This window comes from Pseudogymnoascus destructans (genome assembly GCF_001641265.1).
Source record: "Pseudogymnoascus destructans isolate 20631-21 unplaced genomic scaffold scaffold_24, whole genome shotgun sequence".
In the NCBI taxonomy this organism is placed as follows: Eukaryota; Fungi; Ascomycota; class Leotiomycetes; order Thelebolales; family Thelebolaceae; genus Pseudogymnoascus; species Pseudogymnoascus destructans.
The window spans coordinates 20,426-42,825 of record NW_020167543.1 but is presented as its reverse complement, the minus strand read 5'-3'; the positions used below and the strand labels follow the sequence as shown (position 1 = coordinate 42,825).

Sequence of the window (22,400 nt, the reverse complement as noted above, 5' to 3'; positions counted from 1 at the left end):
CAATTTGCCGACCGTAAGCTCTCTTTAATGGGCCAAAACAGCCAACATCAAGTGGTTGGAGTATATGGGAAGAGTGAGCAGGCATACAAAGCGTAATAATGTTGTGTTCTTTGCAGTACTCCTCAAACTTGTCTGAGTGGTGGCTCTCATGACCATCAAGGACTAACAAGCGATAACCACCAACACTCCGGGGCTTTGTGTGCTTCTCAAAATGCTGAATCCAATCCATACCTCTCTCGTTTGTAGTCCAGCCATTTGCAGTAACAGCGATTACCCAATCTGCTGGAAATCCACTATTCTCATACCAAGATGCAAGGTGGTTTTTACCTGCCACAATGACAAATGGCGGCACTGCCCAACCTTGAGAACTAACGCCTTGGATTACTGTAACCCATTCCCGATTGCCAGGCTGCACCTTTTTTGCCTTTGCCCGCCCATCTGAGCTCGTTACTACCGTTGCGCTTGAGATGACGCCCATCATAAACCCAGTCTCATCAAAGTTGTAGATATCTGCATTGTTAATGCCATACTTTAGAATTGTGTTCCATACAAGCTCAAACCAGCCACGAATGACTTCTGGATCTTCGCACTTAGCCTCTGGTAGTCGTATTTTCGCTGGAAGCGTGTCCGGAGCTCTACATGGCGCTTAACAAAGTTTGAAGCCCAACATGACCCGACGCGTGGTGCGTCGCGTGTTGCAAGTAGTCGATTTGCCATATCTTCAACAATAGACAACTGAGGAGGGAACCCTTTAGCAGCTAAGTCAAGTATATACTGAACAAGAACTGATTCCTCTAGGTTACTTAATTTCCGTAAGTTGGCTTGGATATCGCGTCGTGAAGGTACACCTTGTAAACGGTGACGTAGCTTGCGGTGGTCTACGGAATAGATCCTAGCTGCAACTTGAAGGCGCAAATTTGGGTCGCTTTGCATAGCTTGGATAGCTAGCACTAATTTGCTTTCATCATTTTTATGGCGCATGTTTTGTTGTGGAGGAATTTAACATTTAGTTGGGGGGGTTGGTCACCGCATGATTTTGGCACTTTCGCTTGTTTGGCACTTTCGTTATACATGCACGTTACTATAATGGGAAAATTGCTATCTTGACAGTAGTGACGCCAATGCTTAAAGGCCGCGATGATCGCGAGAAGCTCAATATCATGGGTGTCATACCTGATCTCTGCATCCTTCAATTTCCTCGAATAGAAGGCAATGGGGTGCCACCGTGTGACCCCCGCTACGTCGGTATATGGCTGCGTAAGAATTCCCGCAATCGCCATTCCTGAGCCGTCGGTCTCCAACCTTATCGGCTGAGCTGGGTCGAAGTGGCGGAGGAGAGGGGCGGACGTGAAAGCATCTTTCAACGTCTGAAAAGCCCCCGCTGCCTCAACGTTCCAGAGGAACGGGCCTACCTTCTTCCCTTTCTCACTCCCCTTAAGGAGTTCTGTGAGCGGTTGCGCAATACGCGAATAGTCCGCGATGAACCTCCGGTAGAAGTTCGCAAAGCCTAAGAAGACCTGTAGGTCTCGGAAGGTTGTTGGCACTGGCCAGTCTGTGATTGTCTCGACCCGCGATAGGTCCATTGAGACCCCCTTCGTAGACACAATGAAGCCTAGAAACTTAACCTCTTTTGTTGAGAATTTGCACTTCTTTAGATTGCAGTAGATCTTAAACTTCCGTAGGCGTTCGAGAACAGTGCGGACGTGTTGCGGATGCCCTTCCTTGCGCTTCGAATAGATCAAGACGTCGTCAAGGTAGACAATGCACATCACGTCTACAAGGCCTGCGAGCGCTTCATTGATATACGCCTGGAATGATGCGGGGGCGTTGCACAGCCCAAACGGCATCACTAAATATTCGAACAGGCCGTACCTTGTTCGGAAGGCAGTTTTCCACTCGTCCCCCTTTCGGATTCTCATACGCTGGTACGCATCCTTTGCGTCAAGCTTTGTGAACACTGCGGCCCCGCTTAGGCGGTCGAGTATTTCCGAAATAAGAGGGATTGGGTGTCGATTCTTCACTGTCATGGCATTAAGCCCTCGATAATTGACACATAGGCGCTTCGAGCCATCTGGCTTTGGGACGAAAAGGATGGGCGCTCCAGCTGGGCTCGTCGAGTGATGGATCCAGCCCCTCTGAAGCGAATCCTCAATGTAACCCCTAAGCGTCGCCAACTCCTTTTCTGAGAGGCTGTAGATTGGTCCCCACGGGGGTTGCTTCCCCTCCTCAATATCGATGGCATGCTCTGCCCTCTTTGAGTATTCTGGGAGCGACACTGCCCCTTCATCGTCAAAGACATCCTCAAAAGATTGGTATTCCCTTGGAACTGTTGGTGTAGGTTGGGGTTCCTGGGGGTCGTCCATTCGGTGTAGCATTGCTACATACACTGGTCCGCCTTGCCCCCGCAGCTCTTCCGCTTCCTCGTTTGAGAGATATTGGATGTTGTCAGTAGGGAATCTCCACGTCCCCTGCGTCCAATTAATCACTGGGTTTTCGCAGAGAAGCCATGGATACCCTAACATGAGGTCGTATTCCTCCATAACTGTAGACGCAAAGAGGTGTTCTCTTTCTTGCATCTTGCCCCCATCGTCCTTGATGCGGAGGGTGAGCTGAGACTTCCCGAAGAGAGGTATTTCCTGGCTTCCTACACCCCTTGCTGTGGTGTAGCTTGGTTCCCACACTCCCCCGAGCTCTTTTGCCACTAAGTGGGATATGAGGTTGGCGGTTGTGCCGCTGTCAACGAGCGCGCGAAGGGGTCACCACGCTTCCACTCCTCGTACGTCGACGAGAATCGACAGGCTGTTCTTCCCCTGGGTAACCGCTCCATCCATCGGGATTTGGATAGAGGGCCCTAGTTTTTTGCTTGCAGGATGCCTTTTAGCTGGCTCCCCTGCTGTACCGCTCGAATGCGCTGCGCAACCTCACCGTTCCTTAAGAAACACTGAGCGGTGCGGTGTCCCTCCTTTCCACAATGGAAACAGAGGTTGTTGTCCCTTCGCCGCTTCTCTTCCTCATCTGAGAGACGCGAGCGCTTCACTCCTGCTCTTTCTCCGCTTCGACTTCCCTGGTGGGGGTGCGAACCCCTCTTGTAAGGATTCTCCCCCCTCTTTTCTTCCTTGTGGTCCTTCTGACCCCCCTTTTCCTGGCCCTTTGGTAGGTTGGCTTGTTCAAACCGGGAGGCGAGCGCTATAAGGGCGCTTCGCGTCCGCGGAATCTCAGGATAAGTGATTATCCTCAAGCGTAGATCGGGCCGGAGCTTTGCGAGGAAGTGCTGAACTCGATGTTCTTCACTGTATGCCTTCAACTCCCCCTCTAACGTCTCGAGGTAGGTCGCAAAGGTTTGCGCAGATTGTCCGGGTCGCTGGCGCGCCTCCTCGTATTTGATCGCTGTTGAGAGGCCCCAATTAACTGGATCCTCAACGAGGTCAAGAAGGAACTTCTTGAACCCCTTCCAAGTCTTCTGGAAGTCAGGTTCCTTCTCGTGTCGAAGCCATGCGTCTCGAGGTTCGCCCTCGAGCCACGTTGCCGCCAAGTCACAGCGGAGCTCGTCTGATTTATTTAGACTTGGCTCTAACCGAAAGCTTAACTCGCAGCTTGTGACGAATTCCGAGTGCTCTCTGACCGTTCTTCTCTTGTATGGCGCGATCTGCCGGGGTCTTATGCTCTTCGGCAGTCCCCCGTAAGAGACGGAGCTGGATGATGCGACACTTTGGTCGTCGACGGGGAGGCCTGGCGGTAGAACTTCCGCAACGTCCCCGTCTTCCAACCGCTTCCTTAGCCGCTCAATTCGCTCGGCCGCCTCCTTGAGCTGGAGCTTTGCAAGGAGTTCTTCCTCGATGGCCTGGGCAGTTGCTAGCTGGGCCTCGATCCCTTGCTGACTTTCAGCTGGCGGCAGAGACGCTGCTTCGCGACTGCCACTCCCTTCGGTGTCTGCGGTCTGAGTGCGGGTGCGTGGCGGCATGGGTTCGGCTTCTCTTTTGACTTCCCTCACTGGGCTACTCTTCCTAATCGTAGGAATGGTGGAGCGTTCAGAATGTAAAGGACTTCTTGGCGAGTAGGGCAGTGGGAAGTCACGGGAAGGAATATACGTAGAATCCTGGTCTATTGATACGAAGACTGAACGCTGACCTTCCTCCGAAGGTCCGCGTTCCTACTATGGCGCCAAGCATCTTAAATGTCTAAATGAAACTGTCAATGAAGGCTGGAATAGTGCTATAACATTTTACGGTCCGCGTCCACAACCTGATTATTCTGTGGGGTTTGGACGATCTGCGTTCACAGACGATCAACTCAAAAAGCTTACGCCTTTCGCTGGCGAGGTCACAGATACCTTTACCTCCTATTTCATGGGCACCTGGCAGATGTACTTCCCGTTTCTAACGTGCGAAGTAAAATGTGGTACCGCGGCACTTGATGTAGCTGACCGACAGAATGCTCATAGCATGACGATGGCAGTGAGGGGTATCGTCGAACTTTTTAGACTAGTGAAGCGCGAAGAGGAGCTCCACTGGGAAATTCTCGCCTTCTCACTCTCCCATGACCATCGCACGGTGAGAATCTACGGCCACTATCCTATAATAAGCTGAGACAAGACAACCTTCTACCGTCACCCAATCCATACGTTCGACTTTACATCGCTGGATGGCAAAGAGAAATGGACTGCATACAGGTTCACTAAAAATGTCTACGACATATGGATGCCGACTCATTTCAAAAGAATCTGCTCGGTTATTGATGATTTACCGCCCGATTTAGATTTTGAGGTGTCGCAGCAATCCGGCCTAGGGGGTTCTGGACTTTCACAGGGGTTGCAAAGCCACCATCTCTCTCGCGAATCAAGTTATGGTGCTGCATCTCTACAAGAGGAAGCTGAAAGCCAGCCAAGCCGTACTCCATCACGAGATATCACTCCAGACACGACCCTGTCTCAAGGGATCGAGAGAGCCTTCAAAAAGCCTAAGAAAAGAGGTCGGGCAGTAGAGTTACATTAGTAATGCCGCTATCCCATTGAGGACATGAAGATGCATTATTGGGCTGATCCACAAGCAACGTCTCTTATCACATGCGTCAAGGCGTTCAAGAAGTTTCCGAGGAACAGGGTCTTGGGGAAGTTATGCGACACAATGATACCAGGGATTGATTTGATGTATAATAGCTATTGTTTCTGAATGACGTCCAGTTTGAACCTGAAGCCAATTTGTGCCTGATGTGCTTCCATACTCACTTCCGGGAGAATTTCTCAAGAGCGTTGATGGGAAGGGTACTGACTAAACCGTTTAACTCCATGGAAAGTGGCACAGGAAGGTTGCAGCGGCGAGGGTCCTGAAGAGGATGGCCACGGTGATGGCAGAGGGTGAGGGAGCGATGGAAGGGCTAGAATGCCGGTGGGGAGACATGGCTGCCGTGGGTTGAGGTGGTGGTGGTGGGAGGCAGCGACAGCGACGTCATCCTAGGTCGCCCGCCGAACCGTAGACTCAGATCGAGCAGATTGAGGTGTTTGACCTGGCACAAGACTGTATTATAGTAGAATAGGCTTGCACCTGTATCGATATAAGAGATTTGACTCACCAGACTGTTTACAGCTGCGATGGCACACTGCGAATAGCTTCAATTGCGCGTTGACGCGTGTCACATAGCCCTGTAATAGCCCTGCTAGGTGGCGTAATTGGCATAATTAGCGTCGATAATCCCATAAATTGATGCCGAGAAGTGGTTGCCCGGATTGGTTTCGATTACGACTCTTCACTGTGAGCATTCCAGTTGGATGTTCACTGCAAGCAAGAATGTTTAGAGTCCTAAGGGATGAAAAGTTCCATTTGCTTGCTATCTGGTGGTCTAGTCATGATGATAAGGAAGGATAAACTCGAGGGAACTTCGACTTTTAAATATCAAGGTTATAAAATGAACGGTTTCGGCCATGTTGTTCCAGTTATGGTACCAGGCAACAACCAGCAACTTGGATATCTGTCTGCCATCCGCTCTGCCCCTGGTGCTGATCAGGGGCCGTCAATCCATGGATCCACCAATCCTGACCTTTTTCGTTGCTTAATAGACCAATTTTGCAACTCTGACCTGACCATATGCACGACGTGACCAATTCAGGGGTCCCCTGCCCGTAATCCCTGCTCTGATCCCGTGACTCTGACGCTTGCCGTAACAGGCAATATAAACCCTGTTCTCACCTAAAAACAAGACCAACGGACCAAAATCAAGTCCTGTGTCCTGGTACGTCGTTACTCTGGCTCTCTATTTTGTCTCGCCTTTGACTTACCAGTTGTTGCCCGTAGCTGTCGCCTGCTGATTCGCTAGCCTCCGCCCTCATTGTGGCATTCAGACTTTCTCTCTCGTCGCTGGCCCTCGGAAGCACTGCCAGATTTTGACATGTCGGCCGAGAGCTTGGATGAGGGCTTGGGAAGGGTGGACCTGCTAGACTGGCTCCGAGAGGACATCGAGCCTCTCAATTTCCATCCAATCGAGGAGGAGGAGGGTCACGGTCACAGCGACGACAAGGAGAAGGACGAGGAGGAGGATAACAATGATGCTGTCGCTGTTGCTGTGGTGGCAGCATGCTTGCATTATCAACACAAGCGTCTGCGCCAGCAGGCTGCTCGTCGAGTACTGCCATATGAATATTTGCACCACCAGTTTTCTTTGGACATTAATATGCCCGCCGTACGTGCACGAGTTTGGCTCCGGTTTTCAGTTGACTTGGAGAAATCTCCTGGCGAAGCCATTATCAGGCAGATCCAGAGACAGCTCTGTGCGTGCTGTGCGCCCGTCTCTCATCGCCTGGGCGGTGGGCCCCTCTCACTGACATCTTTGGCCGGTCGGAGAGTTGGCTCTGCACTGTCTTTAACGACGTGTGCTGCTGGCTGGCAGAGGTGTTTGGTCCGGTCTTGCGCTGGCATCACCAGCTAACAAGATACTCGCGGCTAGCGGAGTTCTCAGCGGGTGTGAGACGGATTGGAGGGGTGGACGGTGTCTGGGGCTTTGTGGATGGCACCTTTCGAGGCCATTGCCGTCCAGTTGGCCAAGATGCTCAGAGGGAGGTATACTCTGGGCATAAACGGGAAAATGGCTTGAACTATCAAGCTATTGTTACACCTGATGGGCTGGTTTCATCGCTCGTTGGCCCCTTTCCTGGTCCAACGAATGACTGGGTTATGTGGCGGAAGTCTGACTGCGAAGCAGCTATTCGCAAGATATATCTTGCTCTCTCTCTCTCTCTCTCCCCTTCTCTCTCTCTATTTAAGCTATACTAACATATCTACAGGTTATGGAGGGGAATTCCCTCCTTTATGTCTAGGGCGACCCAGCATACTCTGCCGCATATGGCATCTCCTGTCCCTTTGAGCATCCGGAAGGCCGGAGGATGCTTGACGATGACAAGCAGCAGTTTAACACTGCTTTGTCAAGTGTCCGGATAGAGGTTGAGAGAGCGTTTGGCAAAACGCAGGTCCTTTGGACGCATACTGCATTTGTATGGGCTGGTTGGTCTCTAGTGGCAGCTGTCTTTGTGTCAGCAATCTTGCTGACCAATTGTCACACCTGTCTTCGTGGACAAAGACGGCGGAATCAGTTTTTGGTGCTCCCTCCAGAGTTCACAAGTATTTGGATTTGTCTAAATACTCTATCTAAGGTATGTACATTCTCTCTCTCTCTCTTTTGTGCTCGTAAGAATCATAAGATCTTATGATCTTGTACCTAATACTCCCTGTTGAGAGACCAATCTCTCGACCCCTCCACCTCCTCCATCCTATCCTTTTCCTTATAAGAAGTTCAAGCATTGTACTAACATTTGTACTTACTGTGCTAACTTCTCGTTCTAGGTCTCCAAGCAGTTTCTCAACAATGGCATCAACCCCCTCTCCGCTTCCGCCACCACCTCTGACTCTATGGCCTTGGGCTGTATACGAGTCCACAAACCAACTGAAATCCGACTCGAATTGGCTCTCTTTTTCCTTTCCCTTTCCTTTCGCAGCTTGGAACCGGCGGCTTGTAATGGTGGGTGCACCAGATGTGAGAATCTAGCCACCCAAGGAAGGGGTGATTTTTCAAAGACAACACACTGTCTTAGGAAAAAGAGCCAAAGGGTCGTAGCTTATACTATTCCACAACGCAGCAATCAGGTGTATGATATAGTGGAGTGGTTTAGACAAGTTGTAACAAATGTTGAGTCTGAGAACTCAGGGATAAGTCAGAGGTTAGCACCTCACTGACTTTTCAGAAACAAGGAGTAACAAGATCAATGCTTGGAAGCTTGGAAAAGACGTGGAAGTATGTGATAGTCGATTTACTGTATTGTCTGCTTGCCCTTTCTTAAGGAAAGGGCAATCCTATTTATGCTAAAGGAGTGTAGTTCTCTCATTTTCCAAGACTTTCCATGACTAATCAGGCTTGGTAACTGTAGTCGACGTAAGAGAATCCCATAGAACCATCTTCTAGCTTCCTAGCCAATAGGAAGTGAAAGGAGGTCCAAGGTCAGAGTACCCCTATAGACAGATTATCATAACTTAACCAATCTTGTGGGTAACTAAGGAGTGATGACGTGTAATGAATCATAGAGGGTTGTAACTATGTGGTCATATCGGCCCAGTAACTAAGGAGCAATGACGTGTAATGAATCATAGAGGGTTGTAGCAATCGTTGAGTAGTATTGCTCTTTGTCATACTGACATTCGTTGCACTCAGTTTGCTATCAAACTCAAGAGCAAACTTAGAAATCTCCTCCTCAAACCTACAAGTCACCATACATATCTTGGCTTATCACACCAACAACAGAAGCAATACTACTCAACGATTGCTGCAAACTCTTCTACTACATCTGTTTATGCTACATACATCACGGCATATCATTTGGACACTCATTGAACAAGTTATTAAGAAAATCTCCTCCTTAAGGGGGTGGGCCAATACTACCACATGGCATATCTCTACCAACTAGAGGCCTAGGAACATGAACGATAGCTCTAAAAGCTCCTACGAACCTCTATGATTCATTACACGTCATCGCTCCTTAGTTACCCACAAGATTGGTTAAGTTATGACATAATTTATCTATAGGTACTCTGACCTTGGACCTCCTTTTCACTTCCTATAGGCTAGGAACCCAATGGGATTCTCTTACGTTCACTACATGATTAGCAAGCTAGTTGTGGGTCGCACTTGATTTCTAATACATTTACCAAGCCTGGTTAGTCATGGAAAGTCATGGAAAATGAGAGAACTACACTCCTTTGGCATAAATAGGATTGCCCTTTCCTTAAGAAAGGGCAAGCAGACAATACAGTAAATCGACTATCACATACTTCCACGTCTTTTCCAAGCTTCCAAGCATTCATCTTGTTACTCCTTGTTTCTGAAAAGTCAGTGAGGTGTTAACCTCTGACTTACCCCTGAGTTCCCAGACTCAACATTTGTTGCAACTTGTCTGAACCACTTCACTACATCACACTCTTGTTGTTGGTGTGACAAGCCAAAATATGTATAGTGACTTGTAGGTTTGAGGAGGAGATTTCTAAGTTTGCTCTTGAGTTTGATAGCAAACTGAGTGCAACGAATGTCAGTATGACACAGCTGGCAGCACGACTTGGTGTCCTGCTCAGTGTGACGCTTGAGGCAGTGTCTGTTTCGTCGTCGTTGTCGTCGACGGAATCTGGATCCGGATCCGTTTCCTGCCCGTCTGCCAGTCTGGGCGACGGCGCCTGCCCATCAGCAAGGGCATCTTTTTTGGTCCAGGTCTGGAACCTGGACTCTCGACATGCCTGCGAGTGCTCAGTCTCGGCTTCGGCGGCGCCCTGGGCAGCCTTTCGGGCAGCGTCTCTTCTCGTCCGCTTGTCTTGGACCTGGATTGTAAGGACACAGGGCACCCAGCTCACAGTAATAGCAAATGAGAGTGCGAGTCGGAGGCTAAACGGATGCTATCCTATAGGTCTACTATAAAGGATACAAAAAAGATGAATGGGGAACCCCGTTGAGTCTGTTTCCTTGAGTACCCGAAACGGGCCCGACTCGGTTATCCCAACCCTAGCCCTGATCCTTCCACCACAACAGGTCAGCATCGACCCTGAACCCTACACCCTTACCATCCACCACTATAGTGTAACTCGCTATGTGCTCCTCTACTGCTTCGAAACCACACCGAGTCGGATTCCATGCTTGTAGTGACCGTAACAGTTCTGAGACAGGTTCTTCGAGTATCTAGGTACGGAGGCATCCTTACAGGTTCTTCGAGTATCTAGGTACGGAGGCATCCTTACATGGATCCATTCGTCAATGGCATCAGACATAGAGTCTGTCTTGTCTTGCTCGCCGCTACCGTGGTTTAGGAGGTATTCCTTCTGCTTGATCATGAGGACCTTGACCACCCGCCAGAGCGTTGTGTGTGTCTTCTCAGACACAAACATAAACGCTCTAGCAACAACGTTCCAGAAAGCTGTGTTGCTGGCCTTGCCAAAAAGCTCTTTGTGGCCAAGAGCAATTGGATAACCGTCAGCTTCTCCTTGTCGGTGAGATGTGGCTGGGCAAGGGGCCAGGCTCGAGGGAGTTTTGGGAGCTGGGAATTGGAGACAGCGAGGGCTGCGGTCGCATAGTCCTCAGCCGCCATAGACAAGGATGCCGGCGAGAATTGGGCGCGGCCCATAGGACCAGGTATGGGCAAGGGGGGCCATGGCGACGGCGACGGCGACTGGGTCGCTGTCTTGATGGATGGGATTGGGGCTGGGGTTGCCCAAGTGATGCTCATGGAGCGTTGATGATTATTCTCAGTATTCTGAGAATCATTTAGATTGGGGGGGTGGGTATCCATAGTCGTATATTGTACAATATTATCACATTTATCACGAATAGTACCACGAATGGTATCACAACATGAGGTTCACAATTGCTATGACTAATCTACGCTATACTATATACAGAATTGCACACCTCTGACAAGTAATGGCCAGAGGTGTGCAGTCGGACGTCCAAATGGGCTGCCAAGCCTGTGGCCTAGACAAAGGTCGGTCGGTACCAAGCCCCTTTTGGATTTGGTCAACGCTAAAGTGGTCAGGTCAGAGTTGCAAAATTGGTCTAATCCCCCGTGCACCGCGTAGACGTCATTTCCTCGTTGACCATCTCTTTCCCCACTACATGGCCCTTAAAACAGCAGATCCAAGACACATATTAAGCTCGGCACCCTAGTTTTTGTCACCCCCCCGTTCTCGTCACCCCACCTCGACGCATCTGTCTAGAACACGACTCTTCCTACTCAACAACATGTCTCAAAACGCTACCCGAGAGTTTGCCATACAATCAGCTATCAAGGATTTCGAATCTGGTGTTTATTCTACCCAATCAGCTGCTGCAAAGGCGTATAATATCCCATGGACGACCCTCGCCTCGAGACTCAAAGGCTCTACAAACACATGCGTTGGCCATGAACAACAGCAGAGACTGACGCCAGGGCAAGAGGAATTTCTTGCCGATTGGATCCTCGAGGAAGACTCACGTGGATATCCTCCGTCTCATGCACGAGCGCGAGAAATGGCCGCCCGCATTCTGCATATGAACAGCGAGACGGAGCCACTTGGCAAGAAATAGGTGTCTAGCTTTCTACAACGGAATCCACGCGTTGCTTCTGTTATAGGCAGGAGAATTGAAGCTTCTCGCATTGAGGGAACGAGTTCTGAGCAATTACGCACATTCTTCGACCACTTCCACCGTATTCAAGAGCAGCGTCAAGTCCAGCCTCAGAATATTTGGAATATGGATGAGCAAGGTATTGCTCTTGGCCTTTGTACGAATACACAAGTCCTTGCAAGCTCTAAAAAGTCACGTACTTACGTGAAAGCTCCGCAGGATTGTGAGTGGGTCTCAATTATTGAGTCAATCTCAGCTATAGGCCAGAAGACATGCTGCCTTGTCATTTTCAAAGGGAAGGACCTACAAACAACGTGGTATACAGCAGATAACGTGCCAGATTGGTTATATACGACGTCAGAAAACGGATGGACATCGAATCGGATTGGGGTTACTTGGCTAGAAAAGATTTTTCTACCAGAAACGAAGCCGATTGATGGTGGATACCGGATACTTGTCCTTGATGGCCACGGCAGCCATGTCAGTGTAGAATTCCTTTGGGTCTGTAAACAGCATCAAGTTGAGCTTATCTTTCTACCTGCACACTCTTCACATGTTTTGCAACCGCTTGATCTCTCATGCTTCTCGCCTGTCAAGGGCAAATACTGCCAGATGATTACGGAGCTCTCAGCACTCGATGACTCTGCCCCAGTTAAGAAAGCTCGCTTTATTGCAGCCTACCACTATGCACGAGAGGAGGGCCTTACAGAGCGTGTTATCCGGGGCGGCTGGCGTGCTGCTGGTATCTATCCTTGGAATCCAGCTAAGGCTATCAACTCCTCACAAGTCAAGAACCAGCTAAAGAGTCCTCCACGTCGGAAACGTGCCCGTTCTCTGGATTACGACGTTACTCGGACCCCACAGAAGCCACAGCATCTTTTCGAAGCAGTCCGGAGCATTACCAAGGCTGCAAAAATACCACGGATGCAAAGGCTTGTGATCCAGAAAGCAGGCGAGGCAATTGGGAGGTTGAATGCAATCCAAGCAGGGCATGAGGCAACAATTCAATGGCAGAAGGCTGAGATAGAGAGTCTGCAGGCAAAGAAGCCACGGAAGAGAATAACTGTTGATCCAAATTCACGCTTTGCAAATATAGAAAGTATTAAGAAGGCATTGGACGAAGCAGCTGCTTTGGAGGCACAAAGAAAAGGAAAGGTTACAGAATTTGCAGCCCAAAAAGCTACAGAGATTAGATCAAATATGACTCTAGAATCTATGACATTTGAGTGGCAATTAGAGTGATATTCGTTGTATTTATTTAGCTATCATAATGAAAGGTGTTGATTCCGGAAGGGTGACGAGAACGGGGGGGTGACGAAAACTAGGGTGCCGAGCTTAACTTGATGGCTCGTCCAGATCCAGACGAAGATTCAGAGCTGAATATTTTGAACACCTCAGAGGTTGACAAGGTCTAGCATCCATCATACACTTCTCCCATTTCCTTCAAACGTAGCATTGCTGATAGCCTCTCAGGCGGTTAAGTCTGGGTCCGCTGGCTACGGAACGAGAACACTACCCGATACTTTGAAAACCACCCAGTCGCTCGTGACGCAATCGTGACAGCAGTCCGAGAAGTAACGCACTCGACGGCGCTTGCCACTCCCACCGCGACATCTTCTAATTCACATACATCTATCGGCCAGGCTCTGACTTCTCTCTCGTCACCGTCTATCGCGCACGAGGAGTCTGATCCAAGAGACCAGATTTCTACCCCTAAAATACTGTATTCTACTGTGAGGCTCCTGTCCCGTCAGATTAATTGATTGAATTATTACACTATTTCTACGGGCCTACGTACAGTATTTGTAGAGCTTCAGGGGCGCCCCCAAAGCCCTGATCAGCTGGAAGCTCTCAAGAGCTCAGCTGGCCTGAGAACTGGTGGCTTCGTATAGCCCACACCACCAGCCAACCCGGGAAGTCGGACGATCCCGCTCGGAAATTGGTGAGACACCACCAAAATCCTCGGGAAGCGTCCGGTTCCCCTCAACACATATGTAGTCCACAGCGGGTTCCATCACGTCAACGGGGAGGAGGAACCTGAAGATAAATACATGGCGTACCATAGCCTATGAGAGGCTAGTGGTTCGCATTGTTTCCAAACCAATTAAGCTGTTCCTATCATTCTTTGGTGCCTTGCAGCATTCCTAACAGTATTCCTCATCTGTACCATCTGGTGCATCCTCAATTCGAAGTCCAGCTAGAGCTGCCTGCACATTCTCTGCGCTTCCGCCCATGGGAGCAAGATTTGCGTATTCTTCCAGCTGCCGGACACAAACTCCCTTGTTCATGGCCTTCGCAGCCTGCAATGGTGTCTGGTTGTTCTTGTCCGCGATATCAACATTCGCGCCGTTTTTCAGTAACCAGTCCAAACTCTGGGTGGCAGGACTGTTAACCGCGATACGCAGTGGCGTTTGGCCCGAATTGTTTTGGGCGTTTATATCCGCTCCGCCTTTGAGCAGTCTAATCATAACTTTTTTAGATTGGACCATAGCCGCAAAATGCATTGCCGTCATACCATTCTTGTCTTTCGCATTGACGTTGGCTCCTTGGTTGAGTATGAGGTCAGCGAATGGTAGTGAGTCAGTCATGGCCGCTAACATCAGAGGCGTGCGGTCATCCTTGTCTGTCCCGTTCACGTCGATGCCAGGTTCATTGATAAGTGTGAATCCAAACATGAAGTCCTTCCTCCAGTTCAAGCAGAAATATAACGGAGAGTGTTGATCGCGGTTGGGCTTGTTCACGTTTGCACCAAATGCAATCAGGGCCTTGAATGCGTCGAACTGGTTTCGATCAATAGTCTCGATGAGCGGAGTATATCCTTTTCTAGGCTCGATTGCATCAAGGTCGGCTCCCTGGTCCCATTGGATCTGAATTTCCTCGACGTCACCTTTCAAGGCTGCACGATCCAGTGCGGTATACCCATTTTTGTCACGCTCATGTGCCTTAACGGCGCACTGAGGATCAAGTAGAGTCTTTGCTATTTTCTGTTTCATGCGTAAGCAGTCTCCAGTGTCCATATACGAGTGGGTGAGGGCTTTTATTTCATCCAATTTATCCCACTCCTCCAGGCCGATTTTCGACATTCCTTGTGGGACGTTGAGTCGGAAGTAGCGGCCGTCAATGCCATACATCGCCGGATTCCCATCCAGGCGTTGATGGATCTTTTCACAGCTCGTTAGGATCTTAACACAATACTCTGCAACGGCCAATTTGAAAGACGACTTTGGGGCCGTTATTTTGATGAATTTCCGGGCGAAATCGTCCTTCCCTTTGTCCTCTTTGTCTCTTAGTTGCGCTGGATCTTCTAGACCCGTGCCTATACTGACCAGACATCCGATTGGTCTATTAGGCCAGATTCGATTTGCTTCGTTGACTGCCTCTTCCGCAGGATTGTTCCAGCCAGTCCCACCGTCTCCATATTTAATGCGGTCGATAGTGATAGGCTCAAAGATAGTTGGGGCTGCGGATGTAGCGCGGGCAGCCTCCCAAATTTTAGCTTCGAAAGGGTCAGAAGTCTTGGTGCCGTATGTGCGCATACGGACTGCGGTGGCGCCAGTACCCTGGAGAGACGTGGAGACAACAAAGGTCTTTGTGTTATGCTCGTCTTCATCTTTGAGAATTGACTCTGCATCCAGGCGGACAGATGGGCAGGTGATGACGTCTTTGATAGATTTTACAAGAATCCTATGGTCGAAAGCCGCTTCTGGATTCTCCGATTTGGAGGTGAAGATCTCTTTGGACATCTGCTCATAGAATGTGATTGCATCGCCGACATTCTGGTAAGCGGTCAGCTGGAGTACTGATGATAGAGACTATGGGAAGGGGTTCGTACCATCTTCATTCTGCCCAACATCAGAGCGATCATCCCCCCAGTGCTAGTGCCACAGATCAAGTCAAAAAAGTCGCATGGGCGAAGACTTTTGATTTCCTCTGGGCCAGTCTCTCTCTCTCGCCTAGCCTGCCCCATAAGTTCCTTCAAGATGTAAAGAGACGAGATGCCGCGCACCCCGCCTCCATCGAGGCAGAGTATGCGCAGGGGCCTCTTCGAGTCCATGCCCACGTCGTAAGCTTTTCGAAGGATTACTATAGCGGTAGATTTCGATATGTTTCGTCGAATAATCAATCCTAATCCAAGTGGTGATTCGTAGGCTGACCGAAATTTCTTTCTAATATACTCTCGTCGGCATTTGCGAGTTACCGGTGGTAGAGCAGCATATGCCCTAATAACAGGTATACAGCTACGCTCAAATATAGCGCAGACTATCACATCGCTACGTATCTTATATGCGCGGTAAGAAAGCCAGCAGGTTTCGATCATCGATAATAGTGACGTAAAATCTGGGAGGCACTCTAGGAACAGACAGGGTTGGAAATCGATCGACCAATCGATTTGATCGATTCGACTAGAAGATCGATTTGATTGATTTGATCGTCGATCGATTTCCAACCTTGGGATCAGAGCTATAATTTCTGTGGGAAGCGTTTGGAAGGACATTGTAAACGGAATAGCATAACGTATTTGTATAACGAGTGGCGCATGTCAACGAGTGGCGCACTTTCCCCACATTTTCTACCCTTTACCTTTAACATCATTTGAATATTCTTTACGAGAGTCCCGATTGATCCTTGCGATCGAAGCTTTAAAAAAAGATACTAAGCTTTCTGTACGAAGTGCAGCGAATATATACAATATCCCTGAGACTACCCTCCGTCACTGACGCGACGGCAAGAATGTTACGGCTTAGCCCACCATTAGCGTCAGACAAGGGATTGGATGAGAAGCTGTGTTGGAAATCGGGCCGGAGGCCGGAGAAAAATCTGTGTTTGTGGTTCTAGAAACCAGAGAATCTCCACCATGGGCCCGAGCTGTCCCATGGCTCTCACCGAACTAGGGGACTCAACCATGGTTCTCACAATTCTGGTGAAACTCTGCAGCGGAAGGGGCGGCTTACTCGGAAGCCTCGGGGGGTTACTGGGAGTTATGTAGAGCCTATAAAAAGTATGCGTAGTTCCATTAGAATAGCAAAAAAAAACAATTGCATCGTTTTTACCCTGTTCTACATACTGTAATCCAGCATATGAGAACCAGAGCCACGTGACTTCGATCCTGGGGGGATCCAGGATCGTATAAGGAGCATCTAGGTATCATCTAGGGATCGTCTGGGTAGCAGACAGGATCCATTTGGCACGACGCCACTATATAAGCAGATAGTATTTCTTAGTATAGGAGCTTCGTGCCAACTCAATATAGTATTCTTTATATACTGTAACGTGTTTTACGAAAGCCTTTGTGTCTGATCCCCTGCCTCCTCTGATAAGTAAACTTTATGCAACGAAACCTCTGTGACTATTACCCTGGGTAGTAGCCAGCGTTACAAAGAAGTCACGATGTGATATGTCTGCCAACTTAAGGAAACTTACTGATCTAGAAGAGTCTGTGATTCTTTGATGCATAGGGACAGACGTTACACAAGTAATTATCACATACGACCATAGACTCAAGAGACCTGGGCATCCCATCCACTCTCTATACATAACCTTAAGATTGGTAGATCAGTAGTTGGGTGGGTGACCGCCGGTGCCTTATACATACAAAATCACTTGGGGTTGTAGAGCAAGCTCTATGGTCAGATATCATAATTACTACTTCTATAAAGCAAGTAACATTAGGGCTTGCAGCAAGAGAAGCTTCTACAGGTGCACAGGTTGGGATATCATGTCAATGCAAAGGGCAATGTAGTACAAAGAGGTGCCGGTGTTATAAGGAGGCTAAGGAGTGTAGTATACACTGCCATAATGATGACCATAACTGTGGCAACTTATCAGGTCTAGCTACCCGTACAGAAATAGCTTTAGTTGAGAGGCCTCGTAGGAAGCGGGTGTTACGATGGTCACGGAGGTCAAGAAGCCAGTCCGGAGAATAATAAGCTAGATTGAATCTAAAGAGAGAAGAAGAAGAGGAAGGAAGGAAGGTGAGGCTATTCCTCGTAATATACAGTTGTCCGCTTAGCGGTTGTAGCCTTGGTGGCTAAGGCTGCACCCGTAACAACCATAACAACCATAACAACCGTAACAACTGTAATAACCGTAATAACCGTAAGCTATAATCGTAACAGCAGGCATGCGAAGACACAGTAGGGAATATTACATAGTTCAGTTGGTCAATTACTCCTATTTATCGTTGGGCCAGCTTACAAGCTGGCTGGCCCAACCAGAAGTCAAAAAATTCACGGTTGGGCCGGCCAGCTCATGAGCGAGTATAACTCACGGTTGGGCCGGAACATATCTATCGCCAAACGGAACCCATCTCTTGTGTATGCAAATACCCGCTAGCCCTAAGATACAATGCAATGACTTCCTCCATCACCTTGCCTCAAACTCTTTAATTCATTCAGAGTGTATTGTATCTTCCTTCTTGTCATACTGACATTCGTTGCACTCAGTTTGCTATCAAACTCAAGAGCAAACTTGGAAATCTCCTCCTCAAACCTACAAGTCACTATACATATTTTGGCTTATCACACCAACAACAAGAGCAATACTACTCAACGATTGCTACAACCATCTATGATTCATTACACGTCATCGCTCCTTAGTTACTGGGCCAATATTACCACATAGCATATCTCTACAACCCTCTATGATTCATTACATGACATCACTCATACTACCACATGACATATCTCTACCAACTAGAGGCCTAGGAGCATGAACGATAGCTCTAAAAGCTCCTACGAACCTCTATGATTCATTACACGTCATCGCTCCTTAGTTACCCACAAGATTGGTTAAGTTATGACATATTTTGTCTATAGGGGTACTCTGACCTTGGACCTCCTTTCACTTCCTATAGCCTAGGAACCTAGGAGATGGTTCTATGGGATTCTCTTACGTCGACTACAGTTACCAAGCCTGGTAAGTCATGTAAAGTCTTGGAAAATGAGAGAACTACACTCCTTTAGCATAAATAGGATTGCCCTTTCCTTAAGAAAGGGCAAGCAGACAATACAGTAAATCGACTATCACATACTTCCACGTCTTTTCCAAGCTTCCAAGCATTGATCTTGTTACTCCTTGTTTCTGAAAAGTCAGTGAGGTGCTAACCTCTGACTTATCCCTGAGTTCTCAGACTCAACATTTGTTACAACTTGTCTAAACCACTCCACTACATCATACACCTGATTGCTGCGTTGTGGAATAGTCTAAACTACAACTCTTTGGCTCTGTTTCCTAAGACAGTGTGTTGTCTTAGTAAAATCATCCCTTCCTTGGGTGGCTAGATTCTCACATCTGGTGCACCCACCATTACAAGAATTCCTGGGAGAAGTGTAATGGTGGGTGCACCAGATGTGAGAATCTAGCCACCCAAGGAAGGGATGATTTTACTAAGACAACACACTGTCTTAGGAAACAGAGCCAAAGAGTTGTAGTTTAGACTATTCCACAACGCAGCAATCAGGTGTATGATGTAGTGGAGTGGTTTAGACAAGTTGTAACAAATGTTGAGTCTGAGAACTCAGGGATAAGTCAGAGGTTAGCACCTCACTGACTTTTCAGAAACAAGGAGTAACAAGATCAATGCTTGGAAGCTTGGAAAAGACGTGGAAGTATGTGATAGTCGATTTACTGTATTGTCTGCTTGCCCTTTCTTAAGGAAAGGGCAATCCTATTTATGCTAAAGGAGTGTAGTTCTCTCATTTTCCAAGACTTTCCATGACTAACCAGGCTTGGTAACTGTAGTCGACGTAAGAGAATCCCATAGAACCATCTCCTAGGTTCCTAGGCTATAGGAAGTGAAAGGAGGTCCAAGGTCAGAGTACCCCTATAGACAAAATATGTCATAACTTAACCAATCTTGTGGGTAACTAAGGAGCGATGACGTGTAATGAATCATTGAGGTTCGTAGGAGCTTTTAGAGCTATCGTTCATGCTCCTAGGCCTCTAGTTGGTAGAGATATGTCATGTGGTAGTATGAGTGATGTCATGTAATGAATCATAGAGGGTTGTAGAGATATGCTATGTGGTAATATCGGCCCAGTAACTAAGGAGCAATGACATGTAATGAATCATAGAGGGTTGTAGCAATCGTTGAATAGTATTGCTCTTGTTGTTGGTGTGACAAGCCAAAATATGTATAGTGACTTGTAGGTTTGAGGAGGAGATTTCTAAGTTTGCTCTTGAGTTTGATAGCAAACTGAGTGCAACGAATGTCAGTATGACAATTCTCACTCATTGGACGGCCCTTCCATTTTACAAAATATTCAATTTTCCCTCTTAGTTCTCGCTTCTTGAGTAATTCCACACCGAAGTTCCCTTGATAGCTCGCCTCAAAATTGTCAACGAGATCCGAACTAATGTCGTCCTGTTCCTGCCACATATTTTTATCATCACCAAAGCCTTCCCACTTCACGAGGTACCAAACCACATTACGTACTGTCAACTTGGCAAGAAGCGCTTCAACGTCGCAGATCTCATCTGTATCGCTTTCCACTCCTTGGCTGCCACAATGCAGTTGCAGTGTTGTATGCTCTTTGTTCCTAGTTGATAGTATGTCTCTGTGAGGACCCGTGGTGAAGTCGGCAGTTGCTGCTAGAGATGATGTGGAAGGAAGGGCATCTCGAAGCTGTGGATCAAGCAAGTCCATTAAAAACCCTGATGAGCATATTCCCTTGCCTTTCTTGTACTTCGACATCTGCGAGTGGTTCTGCAGCTTTGTGGAGTAGCGCACTTGCAACGTCACTTTGGTCCTTCCTGGGAAGAACTTTGCAATTTCGTCCGATGATAATTTGTCTTTCTCTTTCAGCTGTATCAACAGGCCATCGTCGTCTTCTGAATATGTCGATTGCATACCAGGTCTGTTTGCAATTCGTTCTCGCAAAGGCGGTCGCTTTATCTGCTTCTGCAGAGCTGGCCGCGACCTCTTTGCATGGGATGTGCAAACCCGTGAATTCATTGATCCTCCAACTGATTCCCCGCTAGATGTGCGATTTGATATGTGGAGACCAATTGATGGCCTGAACGAATCTGGAAGATCTTGCAGCTTGAACTCTAGGTTGTAAGTCGTCTCCCGTCCAATCCTCACACACGTGAGAAAGCCCTGAAGAGGATATTTTTGGTAGTCCGCGCCTAGAGTTGAGTCCGCATCGTCTGGTGAACTCTGAGAAACTGTAGAACCTCGAGTATTGCAGGTCTCACCTTTGACCAGGAACGGCGCCGGAACAACGAATTGAATCCGCTACCCGCTCTCACAAGGACGTCCACACGTACCACGGATACGGCAAAGGCGTCGTCAGCGTCGAAGCCGACTCGAGCCACATCCGCTCTGTTCACCCGAACCGCGTTCCTCCCCAAGCCAGCCATACCAGAACGTCTGAGAACCGCAGTCCCTGCGCCCTCAGGAAACTGTTTCAAGTGTGGCAAGCCCGGCCATTTCCAGGACAAATGCCCCCTTAATGCTACTATCAAGGAAATGGACCGTAACGACCCCGAGGCAGAAGAACAATGGGAAGAAGCCATGGAACTTCAATCGGATGCGTCCCTCGAGGAAAACGACGAGGCCTAGGAGAAGGCTCCTTCCTAGGTCTACGCAAATGTGACCTGCGAGGACTAGACTTACGAGAACTCCTGGGAGGTACCCAGTTCTTAGTTGACACGACCCTGAGTATGAATGGACTCGGGGTGCAAACGAAGTCCCTAGCAGACACAGGAGCAAACGGCTACCTCGTCATTAACAAGCCTATCGCAATACGACTGTCGTAAGCGCTTCAGAGCCCCATACAGAAACTACCCTACTCTGTACCCATACGTGGATTTCAGCGCAAAATCTAAGGCCACGTATCGGAGTATATTCGGTTACACTTAACAGTCGAAGGACGCTGGATATATAACTGCCCCTTTGTACTCCTGGACCTCGGAGCACAAGATGTAATAATTGGGAAGAAGCTTTTCAGCCGCTTCCGAATACTACTCGACTCTGCAAAGAGCTGGTTAGCATGGCCAAAGGAGTACCTGCTGACTCCTAGCTGGAGCAAGGAGATCACCTTGCCCTACCACTCACGCGAAACGTCCATTAAACATCCTGCATATCAGTCGGATGCGAATCGCTGGGATTTCGCAATCCACCGCGAAGACAGACGCCGCGCAGGCGGACGGTCGATGGAAATGAAAGTGATAACTTCTGACTACGAAGAGATCACCGATACGCCATCGAACCCACTACGAAACCAGGAAGTTTCTCCCCCACCCAAATGGAAACCTCCACCACGAGATGATGCGAAACGACACCGAGTTTTTTCAGACTAGCATCTACGAAATCGATCAGATCATTCATGAAAAGGAGTTGGTAGAGGACGAAGAAACGCTCCGCCTCATCCAGCAGAAGCTTCCGCATATGCACCGGAGGTACACCGATGTCTTTTCGAAGTTGGAATCAGATTGAATCCCCCCCCACCGCATATATGACCACAAGATACAGCTCGAAGCCCCTTTACCAAACGCTTTCTCCCCGTTATATCGACAGGGCACCGAAGAGCTTAAGGTGACCAAGCAATACCTGTTAGAGAACCTAGAGAAAGGCTTCATCGTCAACAGCAACAGCCCCTTCGCGTCCCCTATCCTATTCATAAAGAAAGCGGATGGCAAATTAAGATTTTGCATCGATTACCGGAAGTTAAATGGCCTCACCCGGAACGATCCCTACCCCATCCCGCATATCGACGAACTACTAGGACGGGTGTCGAAAGCAAAAATCTTCACAAAGCTAGATATCAGACAAGCCTTCC

General features: G+C 48.5%; 5 protein-coding genes across 5 annotated transcripts; 2 read left to right on the top strand and 3 right to left on the bottom strand.

The window, feature by feature from the left end:
- Positions 1 to 6,381: 6,381 nt before the first annotated feature.
- Positions 6,382 to 7,306, top strand: VC83_08269 (uncharacterized protein; the record flags this gene model as incomplete). The annotated part of the gene is made up of 3 exons (XM_024471824.1): positions 6,382 to 6,760; positions 6,937 to 7,049; positions 7,274 to 7,306. 3 exons carry the CDS (start codon positions 6,382 to 6,384, stop codon positions 7,304 to 7,306), a joined length of 525 nt encoding a protein of 174 aa, XP_024320755.1.
- Positions 7,307 to 9,443: 2,137 nt separating this feature from the next.
- VC83_08268 (uncharacterized protein) lies at positions 9,444 to 10,352 on the bottom strand (the record flags this gene model as incomplete). Its single annotated transcript, XM_024471823.1, has 2 exons — positions 9,444 to 9,845; positions 10,260 to 10,352. 2 exons carry the CDS (start codon positions 10,350 to 10,352, stop codon positions 9,444 to 9,446), a joined length of 495 nt encoding a protein of 164 aa, XP_024320756.1.
- Positions 10,353 to 13,362: 3,010 nt separating this feature from the next.
- Positions 13,363 to 15,883, bottom strand: VC83_08267 (uncharacterized protein). Its single transcript, XM_024471822.1, has 2 exons — positions 15,452 to 15,883; positions 13,363 to 15,395 (listed from the first exon to the last, which is right to left on the bottom strand). The coding sequence occupies exons 1-2, from the start codon at positions 15,671 to 15,673 to the stop codon at positions 13,764 to 13,766; spliced, it is 1,854 nt and encodes a 617-aa protein (XP_024320759.1). The 5' UTR covers positions 15,674 to 15,883; the 3' UTR covers positions 13,363 to 13,763.
- A 3,901-nt stretch (positions 15,884 to 19,784) lies between these two features.
- VC83_08266 (uncharacterized protein) lies at positions 19,785 to 20,572 on the bottom strand (the record flags this gene model as incomplete). Its single annotated transcript, XM_024471821.1, has 2 exons — positions 19,785 to 19,795; positions 19,849 to 20,572. The coding sequence occupies 2 exons, from the start codon at positions 20,570 to 20,572 to the stop codon at positions 19,785 to 19,787; spliced, it is 735 nt and encodes a 244-aa protein (XP_024320760.1).
- Positions 20,573 to 20,612: 40 nt separating this feature from the next.
- On the top strand, positions 20,613 to 21,181 carry VC83_08265 (uncharacterized protein; the record flags this gene model as incomplete). The annotated part of the gene is made up of 2 exons (XM_024471820.1): positions 20,613 to 20,674; positions 20,791 to 21,181. 2 exons carry the CDS (start codon positions 20,613 to 20,615, stop codon positions 21,179 to 21,181), a joined length of 453 nt encoding a protein of 150 aa, XP_024320757.1.
- Between the last annotated feature and the right edge of the window lie 1,219 nt (positions 21,182 to 22,400).

Excerpts from the sequence above, each read along its gene's own strand:
- VC83_08267 (XM_024471822.1), bottom strand. The coding sequence starts at position 15,673 with ATGGACTCGAAGAGGCCCCTGCGCATACTCTGCCTCGATGGAGGCGGG. Across the intron at positions 15,396-15,451 it reads TGTTGGGCAGAATGAAGATG|AATGTCGGCGATGCAATCAC; the intron begins GTACGAACCCCT and ends ACCGCTTACCAG.